At 46.3% G+C, this 25,012-nt stretch overlaps 1 protein-coding gene across 1 annotated transcript in view; it reads left to right on the plus strand.

Moving 5' to 3' along the window:
• CACNA1A (calcium voltage-gated channel subunit alpha1 A) overlaps positions 1 to 25,012 on the plus strand; it is a 280,383-nt gene that overhangs the window by 182,119 nt on the left and 73,252 nt on the right. Inside the window, exons 9-18 of the mRNA XM_072947567.1 lie at positions 6,526 to 6,629; positions 7,743 to 7,858; positions 8,991 to 9,047; positions 9,573 to 9,575; positions 10,301 to 10,390; positions 18,203 to 18,412; positions 21,419 to 21,531; positions 22,802 to 22,914; positions 23,044 to 23,175; positions 23,472 to 23,544. Coding sequence (XP_072803668.1) covers positions 6,526 to 6,629; positions 7,743 to 7,858; positions 8,991 to 9,047; positions 9,573 to 9,575; positions 10,301 to 10,390; positions 18,203 to 18,412; positions 21,419 to 21,531; positions 22,802 to 22,914; positions 23,044 to 23,175; positions 23,472 to 23,544 — 1,011 coding nt within the window. The remainder of the gene's footprint in view (positions 1 to 6,525; positions 6,630 to 7,742; positions 7,859 to 8,990; positions 9,048 to 9,572; positions 9,576 to 10,300; positions 10,391 to 18,202; positions 18,413 to 21,418; positions 21,532 to 22,801; positions 22,915 to 23,043; positions 23,176 to 23,471; positions 23,545 to 25,012) is intronic.

The following is a 25,012-nucleotide window of genomic DNA, read 5'->3' on the forward strand; positions in this document are numbered from 1 at the left end:
GGGGAAGCCATGAAGGTGGGTAGAGAGACCCAGGCCAGACAGGAAAGCCATTGCAAAGGCCCTGAGGCAGGAGGGGTCCTGGCATCTGTGAGGAGCAGCCAGGAAGCCCGTGTGGCTGGAAGTGAGGGAGTGAGGGTGAGAGAGGGTGCTGAGAGGCCAGGGGAGGTGACAGGAAACCTCACAGGCAGAAAGACCATGTAATTTACCACCCAAACCAGAACAGTTTTGAGAGTGAATGGGGAAAGGAGGACTCAGAAAATAATTAACAGGCACTGAATGACTTAATAACATGTATAAAATGGAGCAGACATACAACCTCCCTCACAGCCACTGTGGGGCTTCAGCTCTTTCACGGTCAAATCCACCCCATTTTTATCCTGTATGCTGGGGAATTGGGTGTTCTCTTGAACTGAGATTTGTTTTGTTTTGTTTCTTACATCTTCCATACTTTTTCTGAATGAACCATGCTCAAAAAAATTACAGGAAAATAAGCCATAAAGCAGAAGGCACTTAAGGATTTTACTGGGACTCAGCCATTAATTTGTTTGATGAGTATCGAGCACTTGCTAAGTGCTAGACACCAGCAGTGCTGGAGTGAATCAGTATTTTCCCGCTCTTTAAGGCTCTCATGGGCCAATTTTATAAACATAAAATACTATGTCAGTGCAGTGGAAGGGTGAGGCAGAAAAAAGTCAGTCGGATGCAAGCCAGAATGATGGGTCTAGCCCCAGCCAAGCCATGTTGTCCACACTCTGTGTGAGACAGACAAATCACATCACCTCTCTCAGCCCTGGTATCCCCCATCCACTGGGTGTGCAGATTGTGGGGATCGAGGGGTGTGTTGTTAGCTCAAAGGGGCTCTACTAAGTGGCAGTGGTTGTCCCGCCTGCCTCTCCATGCCCAGGGAAACAGCCTGATCATTGGGACTTGAGATACATACATTTTCCTTTCATTATTATTATTTAAACAATCCACCCACAAGGACTTAAGGATTATGTGTATTCACCATGCAACCAACACTTAGCGAGCACCTAGTGTTCGGGGCGCCAGGGAGCTGACGCCTTTAGGAGCGAAGACAACCTGCCAAGTCGATGTGGAAATCGACAAAATGATTCAGAAAGCAAAATGCACCGCGAAGAGAGTGAGAGGTCTGGCTGTGCTGTCAGGAGGGGCAAGCCCTTTTTGTTGTGAGGACTGGGAAGACTTCTCTGGGAGCAGGCATGGTAGAATAAAAGGCTGGGTGATGAGAAGGAATCAACCAAGTCAAGATCTAGGGGATATCGGGCTCCAGGCAGAGGCTCAGCAAACAGAAACAACCAGCTCGTTGTCATCTTGAACTTTAATTTCTCTATTGGACACACAGGAGACATTTTTTTCCCCCACCTGCCTCATGAGATTCATTTAAGAGTCAATGAGAAAGTGATATTTGAGCAAAATCTGAAGGAGGTGAAGGAGTGAACCAAGGAAATATCAGGGTGTATCAGTTAAGAAATCTGGGTTATGCTGCAGTAACAAACATCTTCCAACGTCTCTGTGATTTTAACAACAGATGTTTTTCCTGGCTCATGCTACATGTCCAGTACAGGTTGGCAGTGAGGAAAAAGGGAGTTATGCTAAGCATAGTCACTTGGGACCTACCTAATGGAGCAGCCAGCACCTAGAACATTCCCAGTTGGTATCCCAAAAAGAAAGAGTGCCCTGGAGGGTCCCAGACTGGCAGTTCAGTATTCTCATCTGGTCCAAAAGTGACACAGGTATTTCCACCCACTCCTCATTGGCCAGCACTCATCATCTGGCTTTCAGTCAACCACAGGGAGACTGGGATGGGCCATCCGGCCATATCTCAGGAAATATTTAGTGACAGCACTAATGAGGAATAGTGTTCCAGGCAGTGGAAGTCTGAGCCTTTGGAAGAAAGACAAGGCAATCTTGAGAATACATCTTTCCTGATATTACTGATAATTTTGACAAGCAAGAAAGTTTCCCCCCCTCTTCCTCCTCTCCACACTCAGTCTCATGTGCACACCCGCCCTTAACCTGAGCAGCTGAAAAGAGATCAGACCCAGGAGGGAAGGTTTGTCACAGAGTGGCCATGGCAGATCCAGTTCTTCTGCCTGGGAAATATATTTACCATTTTGTTCCTGAACAAACCCCAGGGAAAGCCCACTTACTAATCAAAAACTGCATCCAACCCTCTGCCAACTTCTTCTCTGTGATTTGTTGGATCCAGAGCATGGAATTGAGTCACTTGGGCTAGATTGGAAGAGAACAAGCATCTCTAACTCTGGAACCCCAGTCCCCAGGGAGGGAAAACAGATAAGGGAGGAAGAAGGAGAGAAGAAGAAGGGAGCACAACTTGGGGTGGAAGATGTGGGCTGTGTGGGGAGCCACCTCTCATTCAGTCATTCAACAAACATTTATTGAACACTGCCAGCATGCCTGGCATTGTGCTAGGGAATACAGTACCAGGGTGGGGAGAAGCACAACGTCCCTGCCCCTTCTGGAACTGACATTCATTCCAGCTGGGGAGATGGACAGTGAGCAGGAGAAGTAAGTATAGAGGAAGAGAGGAATTATGAGAAAAATAGAACCAGAATTGGGATTAGAAATGAAAGTTGCAACAGTAAAGGGCCATTGGGGATGGCCTCTCTGAGAAAGTGACATTTGAGCAGAGATCTGAAGGAAGAGAGGGGAGCCACGTAGGAAACTGGGGGAGAAGCATTCCAGGCAGAGGGAATAGTGGGTGCAAAGGCCCTGAGGTGGGACTGTGCTTGGTGTTTGAGGAGGTGGTGTGGCTGGAGTGATCAGGGGGAGGATAAGAGGAGAGGAGGGCCTGGAGGTGATGGGGTCGAGAGGTGGCACCTCTACCATTCAGTAGCTCAGTGACTGTGTTCTTTTCTGTGGCTGCCATCACAAAGTACCGCGAGCGGATGGCTTAAAACAACGGAAATGTATTCTCGCACATTCTGGAGGCCAGAAGTCCGAAATCAAGGTAACAGCGGGGCTACACTCCCTCAGAGACTGGATAGAGTTCTTTCTGGCCTTGTCCTGACTTGTGGCGGTGGCTGCCAACCCTTGGCATTCCTTGGCTCACAGCTGTGTCCCTCCAACCTCTGCCTCCGTCACCCTAAGGCTGTCCTCTCCCCTGTGTGTCCCCACCTTCACCTGGTGTTTTCCTCTTAAAAAGACACCAGTCGTATCAGATTAGGGCCCCCATCATGATTTCATCTTAACTTGATGGCAGCTACAAAGATCCTGTTTCCAGGTAGGGTCACGCTGACAGGTACTGGGGGTTAGGACTTCAGCATATCTTTTGGGGGTGATACCATGCAGCCCACAACAGGGACTTTGGGCATAGGAATGACTTTACCTCCACGTGCCTCAGGTTCCTCATCTGTGAAGATGAGGATTGTGCACCACCTGTTGTGAGAGTATTAAATGGGCTCCAGTAGACTGACACTCCTGGTACCGAGTGTCTGCTGTTATGCTGGGCAGCATCACAGGGCAGGTGGTTCTAAGTATGTCAGGAGCCAGGTGTGGGAGGATCCTGAAGTGGAGGCACCAAGGTGTCTCAGCTGTTTCTCCCAGTACACTCTTGCCACTCTCCCTGCACCCCCAACTCCTCGTCTCCATCCCAAGCCTGCTTCCTGAGACAGCCCAGATATCTTTCTGCTGTTGGCCAGTGCAGGCTCTCTCCCTGGGCTATATTTAGCCCTAAGAAATGGGAACAAAAGGCTTCAGCCACAGCAGCAGCAGCAGAGGGGGAAGCACAAAGCCAGTCCTGCTTTCCATCCAGCCCTGTTCTGCTGACCCCTTTTTTCCTTCTAGAACCTTCCAGAAGCAGAGCATTGGAACTCTGTTAGAACAAGGCTGTGAGCTGGGGACTGGCACATTCATTGTCCCCAGAACCTGTCTGTGTCCATGATGAAAGTTAGCTCTTTTGGTTTGTTTGTTTTCCTTTCTTCTAAAAAAAAATTATTATTGTCAAAGAAACATAACCTAAAATTTACCATCTAAACCATTTTTAGGTGTCCAGTTCATTGTCATTAAGTGAATTCACATTGATGTGCAGCTAGGAGCACCATCTATCTCCAGAATTTTTTAATCTTGCAAAACTGAAACTCTGTCCTCATTAAATATGAACTCCCATCCCCCTCACCCAGCCCATGGCATCCATCATTCTACTTTCTGTCTCTGTGAATTTGACAATTCTGAGGACCTCATATAAGTGGAGCCATGCCTTTTTTGTCCTTTTATGTCTGGTTTATTTCACTCAGCACAATGTATTGAAGATTCATCCATATTGAAGCTTGTGTCAAAATTTCCTTCCTTTTTAAGGTAAAGTCGACTTTCTTTTAAAAATAACACCTTTTTTCTTCCAGGTGAAGTAAAATAAACATACAGAAAACCCCACAGATCTTAAGTGAGGAACTTGATGAATTTTCTCAAACTGAACACACAGGTGTAACCAGACCCAGATCAGGAAACAGAACCTCACCACCACCCCCTGGTGTGTCCCTTCCTCAATCACTACCTCCCCCGAGGGGTGGCCTATCTGGACCTAAACCTCAAACGTCATGGACTCATTTGCCTGTTTTTGTATTTTGCATGAATGGAAGTTTACGTGTGTGCTCTTTTCCATCTGGCCTCTTTTGCTTGACATCAACTCCGTAAGGTGTCACGTGATGGGTGGCAGTCATTCATTGTGTAATAGTCCATTTATTTATTCTCGCTCCTATTGACAAGGATTCGGATTGTTTCCAGCTTGGGGCTATTATGAAGATCACCGCCATGAACATTCTTGCATGTGCCTTTGGCATACACAGGTTCACATTTCTGTTGGATAACTACCCAGGATTGAAATTTGCAGGTCATAGTGAAGGTGCGCAATTAACTTAAGTAGAAATTAACATCCCGTTTTTCAAAGTGGTTTTACTATGTGTTATGGATTCAATTGTGTCCCTTCCAAAATTCACACGTTGAAGCCCTAACTCCTAGTACCTCAGAATATTATTTGGAAATGAGGTCGCTGCAGGAGTAATTAATTAAGATGAGGTCATTAGGATGGACCCTAATCCAGTGTGACTGGTATCCCTATGGAAAGGGGAATTTGGACACAGAGACAGACAGGCACACAGAGAGAACATCATATGTTTGATAAAGTCAAAGATCAGGGTGATGCATCTACAAGTCAAGGAACCACCAAAGATTGTCAGCAAGCCCCTAGATACCAGAGGAGGAGCACGGGACAGAGCCCTCTCCCTCAGAGCCTCCAGAAGGAACCAACCCCACTGATATGCTGCTCTTGGATTTCTGGCCTCCAGAACTGTGAGCCAATAAATTTCTGTTGTTTTAAGCCACCCAGTTGATGGTTCTTTATTACAGCAGCCACAAAAAACTCATACACCATCTTGCCATCCCATTGGCAATATATGAGCATTCCAGTTCCTCCACATTCACCAGCACCTGGTAGTGTCAGTCTTTCTCATTTTAGGCTTTCTGCCGATAGGCACTGAATGTGCCTTTAAAGGTGAGCTTTTAAAGCCACATTTGTGCCCCACCCCCATCCCTCACCCCCATTCTGCAGCTGCCACAAAGCTTATGAACCACCAGAAGGCTCCCCGTTGTGCTGGTTGCTGAAGCCAAGGCTTTCCCAACACAGAGGTTAAGTTCTGGGGCCTAGCCATCTGGTTCACATTCTGTGTGGACACACTATCTAGCTCTGTGACCTCAGACTGGTCTTTATGGGCCTCAGTTTCCAGTCATCAAATGGTCATGACAATTCCGTAGGGACATCAAGAGGATTAAATGAGTAAATAAGCCAACATAGGTAATGTGTTTAGAAGAGTGTCTGGCACAAATAAGTACTCTGTAATTAGTGGTTTTTATATTTTTCTTTCTCTATTCTTGATTTTCTTCCCTTTCTCTTACTCTTTCTTGGTTCAGTCTTCTGTCCTCCCAGAGAAGAATGTTTTATTTGTGGACTTCTTGCCCCTTGAAAATTGATCTGGGTGTTTCTGGGAATTTTTCTGTGGTTGACATTGAAGCTGCAGGCAATAGAGGAGGGAGAACTTGAGGGAAAGGTTCACAGTGCTGCCATCTGGCTCGGTGATTTAACCTAACCTTCAGACCCTGCCATCCTCCATCTGCTCTAAGGGGAGCGCGTGACTCTTTAGGGGAGAAGGGAGAGAACCAGGGATTCATTTCTACATTTCAGTGGGCTTTTGCCCTCTTCTCCTCCTGGAGTTCAGTATGGAGAGTCTTTCTGAGTTTCATGCTGATTTCTGGTGCTCTGAGGACTACGTGAGGAGGGAGCTCTGTCCTTCTAATGGTACTTCCAGTGGTACTTCCCAGTTGACCTTGTGCTCCGTTTCCCTCTCTGGGCTGCCAGAGCTCCAGGTCTCCACAGGTCAAGGGCATTTGAGGACAGAGCCCCCAAAGAACCAGAGCTCCCCCTTCCCCACCTGTCAGGTCATACCTGAGTCCCACTCAATGCTCACCTTTTTTCCCTCCTCACCCCCATAGAGCAACGATGCCTCAGGGAACACTTGGAACTGGTTGTACTTCATCCCCCTCATCATCATCGGCTCCTTTTTTATGCTGAACCTCGTGCTGGGTGTGCTGTCTGGGTAAGTCTCTGCTACTCCCCCCATCCCAGTCCCCCTCACCATCTTTTTCCCAGGAAGAGGCCACAGAAGTTTTGTTTTCATTCTCTAGGCAGAGAATAGGCCTCTTCTCTTGCTTTGGGTTAGCTAGACAGTTTTGAGCAAGCCATGTACAGATGCATATGTTGTGCACTTCTGGGGACACACAGTAAAGAGACTCTTGGGGGTTGAAATTCAGCCCAACCTTCACTCACAAAGCTATGTCCCTGGCACTGAGCTACCTCCATCCAGTCAGAGGGAAGCTTCTTTTAAATGCAGACCTCTCATTCAGGTTTTCTCAAAATTTTCAGACCCAGAACCCAAAACACAAGAAAATTTCTATAGAGTTTTGATTTCTATAATTTACATTTTTAAAAAACCCAATAGGCTGGGTTTCCCCCACCCACCTATTTTCCAAATATAAAATCATATCATACAATCAAATATGCATTTTTCATAACACACATTGTCCCCAACCCCCAAGATTGTTTTTCTGGCTTAGTCATAAATAAGTTTCATTTTTCTCACCACAAGAAGTCTGGGGACTAGTTTGGTGGCACCGTGGTGCCATCATGGACCCCAGTTCCTTCCAGCTTTCCACTCTGATATCCTTATCAGAGGCATTAAATCTCACGAATGCTTCATAGTCTCAAGATGGCTGCCTCATGCTCACAAGATAGCCACCTCACACTTCAAACAGAAAGAGGAAGAAGGGAAATGGGAAAGGGTGGGACCTATGTCAGGGATGCCAGGCTGATGCAGAAATCTTCAGCTCATGTCTCATTGGCCTAACATAAAAGAGGAATGAAAATATTCTTTAGCTAGGAGTTCAGAGAATGAGAATGGGTATGCAGCCAGCAGTGGTTGGCATGGCCTGGTTTATGGTTTTGGTTTTTTCCTCTAACTGGGTGCAGTTGTTGGGGAATGTGGGAAGCTAGCAGAGATACCCACTCCTGTAATATTCTGCTCTTCTCCCAGGAGACCTGATTCCTCTTGTTGAAATGCACTACCCTCCTGGGAAGTGCACCCCCCACACACACACACACACTCCCTAAAATTTCTAAAACAGCCAGACCTGGCTCTTCTGTGCTTCTTCAGGGAGTTTGCCAAAGAAAGGGAGCGGGTAGAAAACCGGCGGGCTTTTCTGAAGCTGAGGCGGCAGCAACAGATTGAACGAGAGCTCAATGGGTACATGGAGTGGATCTCAAAAGCAGGTGAGGCCCTTTCATCCTGGGGTCGGGAGTTGAAATCCCAGACCAGAGAGCGCACGGAGAGTCATGCATGCGTTTTGGAGATGGTTGAGGGGAGGGTAATGATGGGAGGAGAAAGAGGATCTGAACTGGAGGTCCCCATTTTTAGCACCAAGAATCCAGAGAGTTGCAGCCAGGATGTGACAAACACAACACTTAAGAACCCTAAAACCAGACACTGTTTATTTCCCAACTCTGCCACCCCCTGGCAATGCACCTCTTTGTGCCTCTGCTTCCCTGCCTGTCAAACAGAGATAATGATAGTACCTACCTCATAAGGCTGTTTGAAGAGTCTATAAGATAATCCTAGCTAAGTCACTTAAGAAGAGCAGTGCTTGGCATACAGTAGGCACACGTTTATTTTTTCAGTCATTCAGACACTTACCAGGTACCTGCTGTGTGCCAGGCACTGTTCTAGGCCCTGAGGATATGGCAATGAACAAAGTAGATCAAATTGTCGCCTGTAGGCAATTGTTGCCTCATAGTCAAGTGGGAGAGACAGAAAAATAAACAAATACTTATAATGTTGGGTGTTGCCAAATGCTGAGAGAGAAAATAAAACAGGATAGGAGGCAGAAAACAGTCCAAGAAGGCAAGATGAACAGAGAGGGTCTCTCTGAGGAGGGGAACTCTGAGCAGAGACCTGAAGGAAGTGAAGAAGGAAGCTCTGTACATGTCTAAGGGACGGGATTTCCAGGCAGAGGGAACAGCAAGTGCAGAGGTCCTGGGGTAGGAACAGAGTTGAGTCTTAGCAAGAAAACCAATGTGGCTGGAGCTGGGTGAGGGGGTGAATGGGAGGAAAGAAGGACAGGGAGGTGATGGGAGACACCTCAGGCAAGGCCTTACAGGCTATGGTAAGGAGGTCAGTTTTTATTTTGAAGGAAGTAGGGATAATGTTGGCTTTGTGACTGTTGCTGAAGTGGGACTGAGAGTCAGAAGCAAGTGAGCAGCACATTTCTGGCTGATTGAGCTGTCACATCAGCAAGAGGGGAGTGGAGGTGGCTGGGCGGACCCTTCTCCTTTCTGGTTCAAAGGAACCTGTCCCCAGGAGAGTCCTCCAGACGCTGGAGCTTAACTGTGTGCTCTTCCTCCTCAGAAGAGGTGATCCTCGCCGAGGATGAAACTGACGGGGAGCAGAGGCATCCCTTTGATGGTAACTGCTCTGAGCCTGGCGCAGGGGGTGGGTCCCAGGGGACACAGGAGCAGCCAGTGCCAGGGAGGACAGGCTACTCGGTTCTAAGTGGCCTCCAGGGGATGGATGTTCAGAGCCCAGGTAATAGCAAGAACAAACACAAGACCAGGTCAGGCTCAGGAAGATCTGGTTAGTGGTAGGAATCTGCATCCTTGAGGAATCTCAGCACCTTGACACAGGGTTTTTGTTTCCTTGCCTGCCTTTTCTGCTTTGACGACATCCCCAGCTTCTTCTGCTTTGTGCCTCTGTTTTCCTCATCTGTAAAATGGGCACAATAATAATACCTACCTCAATGGATTGTTTATGAGAATTACATTAATCATTGCCAATAGAATGCATAGGGAAGTGTCTGGCTTGGGTTCAGCCTGCTCATGTTCATGAAGTTCAATAAATAATTTCCCCAAGAGTCCAGCTTACAGTTGTCTCACACATTAGAAATTTGGCGAGACTGAGCAGTAACTTTTGCAAATTTTTTTTTGGTGGGAGGAGGTAATTAGTTTTATTTACTTATTAATGGAGGTGCTGGGGATTGAACCAAGGACCTTGTGCATGCTAAGCATGTGCTCTACCGCTGAGCTATTCCTTCCCACCCCTCTGAACAATGACTTTTCTTTTTTTACTGAGCAATGACTTTTGATTGAAGATACTAGGAGTGAGAAGGAAGGAGGGAAGCTGGGTCTCTATCCCAGTAGGTTATAAAATGGATTTTACCATTTACAGGAAGGGAAAGAGATTACCCCTGGGGGTGTCTAAATCACTTTATTGAAAGCGGCTGCCTGAACTCATTGTCCCCTGGAGGGCTCTTGTGGGTGCAGGACCTAAATATTGAGAGAGAGCATCCACCCAGCCTAGCAAGTGCACTAAATGTCAAAGGGTGAGCTGTCTTCATAGGACTCACTACCTGGCCAGTCCCAGGGCTCCCAGAGGGGAAGTGATGGCTGAGAACCCAGACTTAGAGTCAGACTCAACAGGGCTGAGTTCTCATCTTTACTCCTTGGTCAGACTCATGTATCTCCCTGAGCCTCTGTCTCCACAAACATAGACTAGGTGCACGGTTACTTCCCACCAAGCCAGATTGCTACGTGGGTTAAGTCCAACGAGACATAGAGAATCCCTGGCAGAGTGCCTGGCACCCAAAGACGCACTCGGTCTATATGGTGGTTGTAGCTTAAAGGGTAACGTCTTTTTCTCTTGCCATGTTTCCATTGTTGGAGCTCTGCGGAGAGCCACCATAAAGAAAAGCAAGACAGACCTGCTCAACCCCGAGGAGGCCGAGGACCAGCTGGCCGATATCGCCTCTGTGGGTAAGTCCCTCCCGCTGCCGCCAGCCCATCATTTATTACTGATCACCCATGAGATGGAGGGTGAGAACTTGGGGACCAGGCTGCCTGGATTGGGATCTCGACTCTGCCCCTTCCCACCAGTGTGTCCAGAGGGCAGATGACATGATCATGGGAATGATAACAGTGCCTGTTTTCTGATACTGTTGCAAGAAATAAAACTAAATAATTCACATATATCATTTAAAACGATGCCAGGTAGAGAATAAGTTCCCAATGATGTTGGCTAATATCATCATTCATTCATTATTCATGAATAGCATTATTATTCATTAGCTCTTATGGAAGGACTACTTTGATTAGGTGCCCAGTTGTGAACAAGATAGAGACCAAATCCCTACCCATATGGAGCTTGCCGTCCAGTGCAGGAAATAGATAATAAACATATAATTAATTAAATAAACCTGTAATGATAGTGACACTGCAGTGGAGATGCTCAGGCTTGGTCTGGAAGAGTAGAGTGTGGTCAGGGAAGGCTTCTCAGAGGAGGTGACATGGAAGCTGAGAACTGAAGGGTGAGTAGGAGTTCGCCATGGCAGTGATAGCAGAGAGAACCACATGGAAGGCTCAGGCTGTTGCCATTGGTTATGGCAAAGGGCAGAGTTTGAGGTGGGAGGGGACAGTTACTCTTTTCCTTCTCACCTCTCTTGATGGGTACTATGTTGTTTATCACCTTCTTTAAGGAGACTCTATTATTTTTGGAAATGGGTTTTTAAAAAATTCCAATTATGAAAGAGTAAGTAAGAGAGCTCCGAGGCAGAAGAAATAACACATGACACTAAGGGGAGAAAGCATTAAAGGGAATCTGTGTGGCTGGAGCAGAGAGGAAATGATGGGAGAGAGAAGGAGGTGGGGAGGGAATTGAAAATATACACGTTTCTATTCCCCAGGCACCAACTACTTTATACTCTGCTTTTTTTTTTTACACTCACCCCGAGCTTATCACCTTACTGCTGAGTTTCAACCTCATTTCCATGGCAGTCCCACGCTCCAGAGGGTGGCTGCACTACAGTTTGCTCAGCCATGGCTCTATTATATGGTGTTTGAGTTGTTTCCAATTTTTGCCCTTACGAGGAGCACCACTGCGAACATTTATGTACAATTACTCCCCCCACCCTTTGGGCGTATTTCCTTGGGGATAATTATAGGATCAAAGATATTAACTTTGCTTTTCAATTCATTATTCACAGAGCCATTCTGAGTTTCAAAAACATTGAACCCATTTAAAAACCTGCCAAGTAGGCATACGCTCGTGGGTTCCCCGCCCTGGCCACTGCCTATTACCAGTTTAATTTCCTTTCCCAGATAAGTCAGTTTGTAATGATACCTAAAAGCTTGTTTTCATTTGCATTTTTAATTTCTAGCCCAAACACTCTTTTCCTCGTAAGGATGAACTAGTCCTGTTTGCACTTGTGGATACATCTGTTTCTCACCTTCCAGCAGGTTCAAGAATTGGCATGCTCCATCAATGCGCTCTGCATTTGGTCAGTTATGTCTGTCCCATATATTTTCCCATCTAGATTGCTTCCATTTTTTAAAAATCTGTTTGTCATATTTTGATAAGCAAACATTTTTTTCTTCATATCGCATCTATAAAATGCCACGCACTGAAAATAAATGGGCAGCTCAAGTCAGGGTCTCCTCTATGGATAAGATTAGGTACTATTTCTTAATTAACAGGGAGATGTTATTTTTCATCAGTCCTAGAAAAGATGAGAAAGTGGTACTACCCAATGTTGGCAAGGATGTGGGGAAATGAGCATTGCCATATGCTGTTGGCAGCAATGTAGTCTGCAGTGTTTCTGATGGACGGTTTGGCATTATTTAATTATTGATGTTTATATTCTTTGACCTAGAATTTCTGCTTCAAAATATTTCTTCACATATGCAACAAGATCTATGTACCAGCCTCTTCTCAGCAGCACTGTTTCTGGTATTCGAAAAAGTAACAACCAGAGACAACCCATGTGCCCCAAAATAGGGAGATGGTTAAAGAAATTATAGTGTTTGTATACAGTTGAGTACTCTGCCACCAGGGAGAAAATGGAGCTGCTACTGGCTTGGAAAGATGTCTGAAATATGTTTTTTCAGTGAAAAAACCAAGTTGTACTACACTATGTAAAATGTGTGGTCCCACTGCTTTTTAATTTTTTTATTGATTTACAGTATTGCGTTAGTTTCTGGTGTACAGCATAGTGATGGAGTTATACATCTGTATATTCCTTTTTGTATTCTTTTCCATTATAGGTTATTACAAACTATTGAATATAGTCCCCTGTGCTGTACAGTAAGACCTTGTTGTTTATTTTATATATAGTAGTATGTATCTGCAAATCCCAAACTCCCAATTTGTCCCTCCCCCAACCTTTTTCCCCTGGTAAGCATAAGTTTATTTTCTATGAGTTTGTTTTTGTTTTGTAAATAAGTTCATTTGTGTCATTTTTTTAGATTCCACATATAGATGATATCACATGGCATTTGTCTTTCTGTGTCTGACTTACTTCACTTAGCATGATAATCTCCAGGTCCGTCCATGTTGCTGCAAATGGCATTATTTCACTCTTTTCTATGGCTGAGTAATATTCTATTTTGAAACCAATATTAAGAAGTGTAAGAGGTCCTTAAAGATGTGGAAGTTGGAGGATTGCAAACAATCGTCATTTTCTCCACATTTTTCTGGAATGATGAATCAGTGACAGGCATTCCTTTTGAAATCAGAAAAGTAATTAGATAAGTTTAAAATTACTTGAAAGCAACTGAGACTAATTTTAAGGAGTCTAATGGTTGTACGAAGCCAGGAGAAATCTGTTTAGTGGAAGAACAAAGACAGCTTTGTGAAGGAGGCGTTTTTAAACCGGGCCTCAGTGTGGAATGGGGTGAGTGTTATTAGTTGGCTGGAGTCACCATACTTAAATAGTGTAGACGGGGTGACATTTTTTAAAACAGAAACTTGTGTTTTCACAGTTCTGGAGGCTGAAAGTCCAAGAGCAAATAGTGGGCAGAGTTGGTTCCTGGTGTGGTCTCTTTCCTTGGCTTTTAGATGGTTGTCTTCCTCTGGGTCACCATGTGGTCCTTCCTCCATGTGTGTCTGTGTCCTAACCTCCTCTTCTTATTGTGTCACCAGTCATAGGGATCGAGGCCTACCTTTATGACCTCATTTTAATTTCATTACCTCTTCAAAGACCCTATCTCCAAATACAGTCACATTCTGAGATACTAGGGGGCGGGGGTTAGAATTTCAATGTATGAATTTGGGGGAGGACACAGTTCAGCTCAAGCAGGGGAGATGGGGAGTAATCCAGGAAGCCAGGGGAGATTCAGAGAGAGTTTGTTTGTGGAACACCCCATGCTGGAGAGTGTGGCTGACATAAGAAAACTTGCTACTTGGAGAACCCAGATTCAAGGCTGGTATTTGATAAACGTGTGATAAAAGGAAAGCGAGAAACCGAAGTAGGCAGCTGCCAGACTGAGTAAGAGCTGATGCTGTCCTGTGGCACCTTCGTTAAGAGAGCCAGTGACCTTCAACTTCGTAAATGGATCCAAAACCCAGGTCAGTGGCTTGGTCTCCCAGGGCCAGGCTGGCTACAAGCAAACCCACCTAAATCTAGCTCCTTTGCCTGGTAGCTCAAAAACCCCACAGGATGGGCCCCTTACACTTTTCAGGGGCTTCCAAACCCATCCTAGAAGAGCTCTCTGAAATTCCAGAATTATGACAAGGAAATGCCTTCACCTTTATTTATTTATGTAAAATGATAATGATGATGATGATGTGTTTCAAAGTAAGGCAGGAATCGTGTGGCATTTGCCTCCTATGGCACCCTAGTCAACACGATCTATTATAATTGATAATTCTACCGTGCTGTCAGATCAGTTAATAAACCCATTACAAAATGATCTCATGTACAGTTGATCAACTTACTGCTGAAATATGGACCTTGAGTCACGTGTAGGGAAAGTTGAGCCATGAATGGAAGCTGCCATCACAAGACAGGTTCTTGGTGGGAGGGCATAGCCCAGTGGAAGAGCACGTGCTTAGCACGTACGAGATCCTGGGTTCAATCCCCAGTACTGCCACTGAAAAAAAGAAAAGGCTAGTTCTTTACGAAAATCAGATTCCATTTCAATTATTTTAACAGTCTGAGCTCAGTGCGGGCTGTATTGGTTTGCTAGGGCTGCTGTCACAAAGTACCACAAATCGAGTGGCTTAAAACAACAGAAATGTATTCTCTCACAGTTCCGGAGACCAGAAGTCCAGATGGAGATCAGGATGCTGGCAGGGTTGTGCTGCCTTTGGAGGCCCTGCGGGAGAACCTGCTCCACGCTTTTCTCTTAGCTTCCAGTGTTGCCCCAGTCCTGGGCTCTCTTTGGCTTCTGCTCCCATCTCTCCAGTCTCTGCCTCTGTCATCTCGTGCTCTTCTCCAGTGTGTGTCTGTGTGTCTCTTCTCCTCTTTTAAGGACACTAGTCATTGGGTTTAGGGTCCACTCTAATCGAATATAACCTCTTCTTAACTTGAATGGCATCTGCAAAGGCCCTATTTGCAAATAAGGTCACACTCACAGGTACCAGGTCGACACATCTCCTTGAGGGACCGTTCAACCCACAGCTTGGGAAGCGCCTATTTCAAGTTATAGAGAATTTCAAGGGCATATAAATTGCCAAAAATCCCAAGATGAAACCTTGGTGGTAACATACTGCGGTCCTCACTGCGGAACATTCCAGACTAGGGCTGGCTGCCTCTGGTTCTTGACTACTTGAGTGTAGCTGATCTGAACAGATATGCTTCATACTAACACAGCAGGTTTGGAATTCTTAGTACAAAAAAAAAGAGTGTAAAGTATCTCCTTAATATATTTATATATTGAGTCCACTTTGAAATAGACATTTTAGATACAGTGGGTTTCATAAAATAGCTTATGAAAATTAATTTTTAAACCTAAGGATTGCCTGCAATTACAATTCCAGGCCACAGAGAAAAAGTGGAGACGAGAATGTATAGACAAAAGGAGCTTGGGTCAGAGTAAGAAATGAATTAGATAGAGGAGGCAGTTCACTGCTAGCACAGGGCCTGGCACATAGTAGGTGTTCGATTAATACTCACTTTCCTCTCCCTTCTGGATGAGTGGTATGCCTGTTGTGGGATGTGTCTCCGGGCCCTGTGATCAAGAAAGACTTCCTCAGTGAGTTGGCATGTGGGTTTCAGGTCTTGATTTCAGCTCCCGGGGCTGTAGTAAGAGATTTTCTGTCCAGTAAGCCTCGTGGCTAGGGTGTATTAACTCATTGATTTCTCCCTGGGAAGTGAAGCACTGGAGTCCCAAGATGCAAAGTGACTTGCCCAATGTCATTCATCTGCCCAAGGTCACTCACCAGTTGGTGGTGGAGCTGGGTTCCATGTGGCACTAGCAGGAGTGGGAGTCAGGGGCCTCCTGCCCAGAGTGATGGCCAAGCTTGTGGATGTACCTGTGGATCTGGGCACATCTTTGGGAGCCACAGGGACCAGAAATGTTCCAGCTGTTAAGGGCCATGAAGAGCCGCCCTGGGGTTCCCAGTGCCTGTGGAGTCAGGCAGGTGATAGACGCGAGGGAAGGGTCTAGCCACCAGGCCTGGCTGCTGGGCAGGAATGTGGCCCCTTTCTCAGGGCCACATGTTCAAGAGTGAGTGCAGTGTGGTGGCCAAGAGCACAGGCTCTGAACCAACTCAACGCTTCCTAGCCAGTCACTGGACCCCTCTCAGCTTCTGTTTCCTTGGGTGTGAAATGGGGCTAGTGATGGCCCCTGCTTCCTAAGGTTGCAATGAGGAGCAAGTAGCTTACTGTGTAAAATCCACCCCCTGCAGTGCCTGGTGCCTGCTAAGTGTTCGAGAAATGTCAGCTGTTCTTTTCATTCATTAGAAGCCGAAATCCATATTTTTATGGAAAATCTCCCAGTTTTTAAATGTAGACCAATAATTTCAACTTTTACAATCCCAGGATGAACCATGATGATGGCCCCTGAGGTGCCAACTCACAGCCTCTGTTTAGAATTTTGCTAATAGGAAGTGGCATCCCAGGAGATCTTTTCCCTATCCCATTCCTGGCTGGTGTGATGGGGTTAATGATTGTGCTGGACAGGTGAGTGAGTAAGTGAACAAGACAGCAAATGAATGAATGGATAGATGGATGAACAAGTGAACCATGGAACCATAAGTGATGATGAATGAATGCACTAGTGAGTGAAAAACTTATGAAAGATTTAATGAATGGGTGACAAACGTACCATTGAGTGAACAAATGAATGAATGTACAAATGAATGAACGAGTGAGCACACTAATGAATAAATGAAAAAAAAACGAATTTACCAATGAAGAACAATAAACAAGAAATGCAATTGAAGATTTTCAAGAAGAGATATTTTAGAGGATCAAGTCAATCTATCCAAAACTGAGCACTGAACGTTCCCCCAATCCTATCCCTTCTCAGTGGATGACAGCTCTGTCCCTCCAGGGGCTCAGGCCAAAAACTTTGACTTCTCCTTCTCTCTTATGCCCACACTTGATCCTTCAGCAAATTCTGATGTCTACCTTTAATGATACATCCCAAATCTGCCCAGTCTTCTTCCTTCTCAGCCGCCACGGAGTTCAGCCCCCATTATCATTTGCCTGAACCAATACAGTCATCTCCTCCCGACTTGTGCCTTCGCCTTCCATAGTTTGTTTCCCCCACAGTAGCCAAAAGTGCCTGTGAACCCCTGAGTCAGGTCACATTCCTCCTCTGCTGAAACCCTCCGTGGCTTCCACTTCACTCAAAACAAAAGCCCAAGTTCTCCATGCAGCCCCCAAGGCCCTTCACAACCTGCCCGGTCACCTCTCTGCCCTCACCTCCTCCCTTTTTCCACTCAACCACTCTACTCCAGCCATACTGGTCTCTTTGTGCTGTCCCCCAAATATGTCAGGCAGACGCATTCCTGCCTCAGGACCTTTGCACTTGCTATTTATTCTGCCTAAGATACTAAGGTAACTTAGGTCAACACTGTCACCTTGACCACCCAATCTAATACTGCAGCCTGCCCAGTGATCCCTCCTAGAGGTCCCAGCCCCCTTGTTCTGCTCTGCTTTCTCTTTTTACCAAAGCACTTTTCACCTTCCATCACACTATTAATTTACTGATTTATTATATTATGTTTGCTGTCTGTCTCCTCCACTGGAGCGTCAGTCCCAGGAATACAGGGCTCTGTCTGTTGACCAGTATATCCTGAACCCCTGGGACAAAGCCTAGCATAGTAAGTGCTCCATAAATGCTTAAGAGCAAAAATATGTGCAGGCAGAGGCACAGCTGTCTCATTCTTTGGTGATCATTTCTAAAGTGAAATGTCCATAGGAAGCTAAGATCCTATCCACACCTCCTCCGGAAGGGTTTCCAAGTATGCTCCATGCAGCTCTGGGGGTCCTGCACAGAGGCTCCCACCTCATTTCACTCTGTCGCATGACCCTCTGAGTCATTAGATGTGAGATGGAGAGGGAGATACAGAAGGTTGGCTCTGGCAATGGAGAGCCATCAGCCTCCTCGTTGACAGCCTGAGCTCTCATTGGTTATTTCCAATACTATTTTCAGGGACATCACCCTGTCATAAGCTGCATCTCTGGAAAGCTAAGCCCATGGGTCATGATGGTTCCCTCAGGCCAGAGGGCTTGCTTGCTTGGGAGGCTAATGGATTCCCTGGCCACAATCTGTGCCCGGGCCACACATCGGTTAATTTCCTCTGCAGGAACACCCTGACATTCTCCATCCTTTCCCTGGCAGGGTCTCCCTTCGCCCGAGCCAGCATTAAAAGTGCCAAGCTGGAGAACTCGACTTTTTTTCACAAAAAGGAGAGGAGGATGCGTTTCTACATCCGCCGCATGGTCAAAACTCAGGCCTTCTACTGGACTGTGCTCAGTCTGGTAGCCCTCAACACGCTGTGTGTCGCTATTGTTCACTACAACCAGCCCGAGTGGCTCTCCGACTTCCTCTGTGAGTACCGCCTGGCCCCGCCCCCACTGACTCTCTGATCCCTTCCTCACGCCCTTTTTCTAGTTCTCTTTCTCTGGTGGTGTGTGTTCTATCTTTGGTCCTCACTGACTTTGCACCTTCATTTGGCCCTGTCTGCAACTGGAATTGGGGCTGATGTTGCTGCTGCCACTGTGACAGAACCCAGTTTCTTTGAGCCTGAGAGCTGGAAGCTGGAATTTGGGCCACCAGACATTTCCACAATCACTTTCTAAGAAAGGCACGTAGGGGTGCTGGTGAAGGGGACATTGAAAGAGAGACAGAGAGAGTCAGAGACTGCAGGACAGCCAGATAGAGACAGAAACATATGTGTGCATCTCTGTTCAATGTTAAATAATTTATGATTGAGAAATGGGGGTGCCTTAGAGACAAAAAAGTGACCCATATGTTGTGCTGATTTTCTCTGCTCACTTCTGACTCTCTGCTTCTCCCCTCTTCTTCCAACCTTCTTCTTCCTTCCCCTTTCCTCTCCTGTCCTTTTTGAGTTCCTTATGTCTGGGATTCATTCCTAGAAGATACCTTCCAACAAGTATGAGAATGTCTTGCTGCTTCAGTGGGTATCAGGGCCTCCAAGGCTTTGCCCTTCTGGGCCTATTCCCAGAATTCCTATTTCAGGAATTAACATAAGATAGTATGAAAATTGATGGCTAGATGTGGGGAGGAGAAGCAGTGAAAGGTGGGGAGACCTCTGAACAGGATTTAAAAAGTAAAGAGCTCTGAGGAATCAACAAAAGTAGTGGCTGGACAGTGAGGAAGGCAAGTGGATACCTTGACTCTGACTTGTGGGCCCAAAATGAGGATTCCCCAAAACCTTCTTGCCTGCTGGCTGCCCTCCTACATCTACTGGCTTTTCTGACTTAGGTCTGTAGATTCTCTGTCCTTCTGACCTGGTTCGGAATTCACCCAGACAACCATTGGAGAAGTCGAGTCTTCAGCCTAGAGAGGCCTGGGAGCCTAGTCTAATTCATTGTCTCCTTGTAACCGTCATCGTTCCCAGTCACATTGGCTGACCCCCCAGGACACTCCCTAGTGGCTAGTTCTCCTTCCCAGAGCCCTGACCTAGTTCCAACCTTAGTAATTGCATTTAGTCCCCCTGGAGTCTCTTATAAATGAGGACTATTTACTTTTTGTCTTAACCTCCTCTGATAGCCTATTTTTAATCTCCCGTATTCTCCCCACTAATCACCTTGCTCTGTCTGTCCTGGTTCAGGAACAGGGAGTTGGGACTCTCTGCCTGGGGCCTCTGTGTCTATAAATGTCCTTTAACTATCCCCATTTTCCAGTTGAGAAAATTGTTGCACAGAGAGGTTAAGACACTTGCCCACAGTCACCCAGCTAGTTAGTGATGTAGCCAGGATTTGAACCCAGAGTCCGAGCTGTATCTAATGGTGCATCCCTGCCCTGATCACCAGGTAACCTGGGTTCTCAATGCCTGCTCTGCCTCTAACTCTCTGTGTGACCTTGGACAAGTTATTCCATTGTCCATCAGTCAAAGACGTCTTCAATCATAAGACACACATTTATTTTTATTTTATGTGCCACTGAAAAATAAAACACTACTGCCATCTAAGCTAGGGCATGTCGATTTTAAGATACACTCCAGTTACAGAGATGTCAGAATGTGAACAGAAATGCGTCTTGGAATCGATGAAGTGTAGTCGTCTCTCCGGGTCTCAAATTCCTCTTCTGTATTTGGTGGAAATTGGATCTGATGGCCCTGGAAGTTCTCCCAGACCCACCAGTGCTACAGAAAAGTAGGTCTCAGGTCCTGTACAACACCAGCTATCGTGTTTCCATGGTAACTGAGGAACAAACATCTTGGAAACTCTTAAGTCCTCCTAGAGTTGCTTCAGGCGGTGTTTGGGATGCACCAGATATTAAGACATTTTGGTCCTGGGGGCCCTGGAGACCCTGGAGTTTCCCTCAGACGCGAGGAGCTCCTCGTGAGTCCTGAAACTAAAGGAAAGTTTAAATCAGGAATGAATGGGAAAGACCTTGACAGTCAGTTCAAGCCACTTCTTCAAAGAATGATGTAACAAATATCCTTGACCTTCAAATGGAGTTAGCTATGTGACCAAAATCGAATTCTTGGAAGTTTGAGTTCTCTGTCTTCTCTTTCTGTATGCTCTCTTCCCCTCAGAATTCTTCCTTACCTCTTTTTTCCCTCCATTAGGTGACTACCTATACCCTCCCTGAATTTTTTTCTTCCTATCCCACCAAGAAAACCTCAGAAGAGGATCTGCTATTAACTATTTCTTTGCTGGAGCAAACAAATATCCATAAGTTACTCTCCCCAAGACATTTGCACCTTTATGCTTTCTTACCAAAAAACAAAAGGCTTTACCTTTTTTTAATACATAATTTATTTTTAATATTTTATATTCTTTTTTTAAATTGAAGTGTGGTCAATTTACAGTGTTAGTTTCAGGTGTACAGCAGAGCAATTCAGTTACACATATACACACATAACATACATATGTTTTCAGTTTCTCTTCCATTATGTCTCATTACAAGAAATTTAATATAGTTCCCTGTACTATACAGTAGGTCCAAAAAGTTTTGTCTTGCTCAAGACTTTTAGACATCGGCAAGATGGAATTTCCAGGGCCATCAAATGGGTTTTCCAAGTTGGGAGAAAAGCCATGCTTTAGATTGGTGGCCCGAAGTATTCCAACTTAAGTCCCTCACACAAGGATTACAAATAGGGCACTGTGATTTCTATTTCTATTATTCCTTTAGCACTTAGGCATGTCAGGGGAGCATTATTTTGTTAGTTATCCAATTAGTTCGTTAATCAGTTAGTTGTTAGTTAGTTAGTTAGTTAGTTAAATTCATTTGTTGGTTTTAAAAATGAAGTAAGCACCCAGGAACCCATCAGCCAGGGTTACTATTAACAGGAAGTCAGAGCCACCTGGAACCTTCCCCACAAATCTAATCTTCTCTCTGTTTCCCACCCCTCCTCCCTTCTAGACTATGCAGAATTCATTTTCTTAGGACTCTTTATGTCCGAAATGTTTATAAAAATGTACGGGCTTGGGACGCGGCCTTACTTCCACTCTTCCTTCAACTGTTTTGATTGTGGGGTAAGTGCTCTGGTTTCGAAGGAGTTCATTTCTCCAGCTCTTGCTTAGAATGACTGACACCTGGGGACATCAGGAAAAAGAGAGAGGTGTGCTCACCCCTGGCTATCAGAGACTCTGCCGAATGCAAAAGGAAGGGGAGGACGGTCCCCGACTTTGGCGAGGATCCAGAGCTCCAAGAACCCTCCTCAGCCACTGCCAGTGGGAGGGGAAACTTATGGACCCTCTTTGGAAAGTAGGGGTGACCTTGGCAATTCCACTTAGAGAAGCTCACACAGATGCCCAGCAGACACATACAAAAATGCTTGGAGCAGCCTTGCTTATAAGAGTCCCAAACCAAATGACCCAAATATCCCTTTTCGGAAGAGTGGATGAGTGAGTGGTGGCATAGCCATATGATAGAATTCTCTGCACCAGTGAGAGGCAACCAACAACAGCCACACCCATCAGCCACGTCATATTGCAGAAAAGGAGGCAGACACTGACAAAACCAGTCCATACGGCGTGATTCTGCTTATCAGAGTTCAGATGGACAAAACTAAGCTATATTGGTTAGGGATGGTACTTGAACACTTTAAAAAGGCAAAGACCTCAAAAACATGATAAGTGAAAGAAGTCAGACATCAAATGTCACATATTGCATAATTCCATTTATATGAAATGTCCAGAACAGGCAAAGCTATAGAGACAGAAAGTGGACTAGTGGTTGCCAGGGGCTGGGAGGAGGCGGGTAAGGAGAGACTGCTAACGGGTACGGGGTCTCCTTTGAGGGTAACGGAAATGTTTTGGAACTAGAGAGGTGATGGTCGCACAACACTGTAAATGTACTAAATGCCACTGAACTGTGCGCTATTTTAAGTTAACCATTAGGTTACCTGGATTTCACCTCAAGCTTTTTTTAATGCAAGGAAATGATTACTATAAAATTCAGAGTGGTGGTTATGTCTCGGGGTCCCTGGAAGCTCTCGGGGTGCTGATATGTCCTGTTTCTAAGCTGTGCTCCCTAAATTCATATATTGAAGCTCTAAACCCTTGTGTGATGGTATTTGGAGATGGGAGGGAAGTAGGGTTAGAGGTAGGTAGTGGTTGTGTGGCCATTCACTTCGTAATTATACGTTTCAGGAATTCTTTGCTCTCATCAGCTCTTAATAAGTTAAATGAGAGAAGAGATGAGAGCGGTCTAAGGGTGGGGGTCAGGCTGGGTTCCTGAAAGTTTCAGGGCCAGGGCATGTTTGCAAGGAGCCTGGACGCGAGACCCAGTCCCCTGCTCTAGGTCATCATCGGGAGCATCTTTGAGGTCATCTGGGCCGTCATAAAACCCGGCACATCCTTTGGAATCAGCGTGTTACGAGCCCTCAGGTTATTGCGTATTTTCAAAGTCACAAAGTAAGTCTTTGGGATCTGCTGGCATCCCGATGGGGGCAGGGATGGGGGCCAGGGTGGGACCACCTCTAGCATGTTGGGAACCCTGGCGCAGCCTGACCCCCAACCCGCAACCCTGGCCTCTGTTGGCAGGTACTGGGCATCTCTCAGGAACCTGGTCGTCTCTCTTCTCAACTCCATGAAATCCATCATCAGCCTGTTGTTCCTCCTTTTCCTGTTCATCGTTGTCTTTGCCCTTCTGGGAATGCAACTCTTTGGCGGCCAGTAAGTGCTCAGCAGATTCTCTGACTTCTGCTTCCCTGGGGTCCAGCCAGGGGCCTCCCACCCCCAGACTCCTTGCTCAGTGCATCCAGAGCCCCAGGCCCACCTGCATCACACAGTCTGGCCCCCTCATGGCCTGGATGCCTGGTGCACTCACCCAGATGGGCGGGGCCCTGGGTACCACTCAGGGTGTCCTTCTAGAGAGCAGAGATGCTGAAGATATTGCCTTGAGATACGGTGCCAAACCCTCAGAACACCTGGGGTGGGGCCAACGTGAAATGTCTGTGTCCTCCCCACAGGTTTAATTTCGATGAAGGGACTCCTCCTACCAACTTTGACACTTTTCCAGCAGCAATAATGACGGTGTTTCAGGTACAACCTTCACCCGGTCCCACAAATGCAGGGAAGCGCCAGCGTTCACTAGGAGGCAGAGGGAGCAGGGAACGTGGGCAGGAGCCTTCACTTTGGTTTCCACAGGAAGAAGTGGGCAGGACAGATTAAGCAGGTGTAAGATTGGCTAGTTTGAATAATTTCAGCAGGCCCAGGGGCGTAGGGGCTGTCCCGAGTTCTCTGGCACTTGACTGCGGGCTGATTCAGGCAGGGGAATGTTGGCCCTGAGCTTAAGAGCCCAAGAGAGGAGATGGTTGGGAGTGTGGGCTCTGGATTGGTTGGTTTGCATTTGAAAAGCGTGCTCACAGGCCAGCTGTTTACTGTCTCTAAGAATTAGCTAGTCCTGACTCCCCCCAGGGTCAGCAAGGCCCCATACGTCAAAGCATCAGAATATAGAAAATACTAGACATGGCTAATAAACATCCTCCCCCAGACTGGAGGACACCCCAGGCCCATATTCCAGGGCAAATATATGGACCCTGGGTGGTCTCCCCAGACCAGCTTCTGCACCCATACAGACATGTGCCCTGAGGTTTGGAACTGGCTTAGCTGGGACCTCCAGAGCCTTTCCAAGTGGGTTCTGTCTCTTTAGGGGACAGAGAGTTTATGGGAAATAGAACTTCACTCCTCTCTTCTCCTGGGGGGGCAGATTATTTCTAAATGAGATCCCTAGACAAGCAGTTGGAAAGGGAAACCATCCATGAAGTTCTGAGCCCTCAGATAAATGATTATTAATGGTAGTAATCGCCAGCCAGATACCTTCAGCACGAGGGTTCTTACCCCAGAGGGATTCTGTCCCCAAGGGACACCTAGAAGTATCTGAAAATATTTTTGCTTATCACAACTGGGGGTGGGTGGGGGTGTTACTGGCATCTAATAGGTAGAGGCCGGGGTGCCACTCATTGCACGCATCCTACAGTGCATAGGATGGCAGGAAGTCCCCAGGTGTCAGCAGTGCCAAGGCTGAGAAACCCTGCATTGACAGATTAACGTCTTTGGAGTTCTTTCACATTTAATTTATCCTCATGGAAATAATACAAAGGAGGGAAGTGGGATATTTTTTAACAGCTGGGTGGATGCTGTGTACACATCCCTTTAGCCCTTCCCATGCGCATCAGTACAACTTCTATTTGCCAGCACCTGAGTCCCTTTTCCTGAGGTTTCCTCTGGTCACCAGTACCACCACCATCCTCACCCGCAGACACAGGAGTCCAGCAATACCAGTGAATATATGGCTTAAACAAGGGAAATTCCTTTCTCACAGTTCCGGAGGCTGGAAGTCCATGATCGGGGTGCATGCAGGGTTGGTTCCTGGTGAGGACTCTCTTCCTGGCTTGCAGACGGCCACCTTCTCACTTCTGTCTCACAGGGCAGGGGGAGAGAGAGAAGAGACACAGGGAGAGACCAAGTTCTCTGGTGGCTTTTCTTAGAAAGGCACTAATCCCTTCAT

This window comes from Vicugna pacos, chromosome 22 (genome assembly GCF_048564905.1).
Source record: "Vicugna pacos chromosome 22, VicPac4, whole genome shotgun sequence".
Taxonomy (NCBI): Eukaryota; Metazoa; Chordata; class Mammalia; order Artiodactyla; family Camelidae; genus Vicugna; species Vicugna pacos.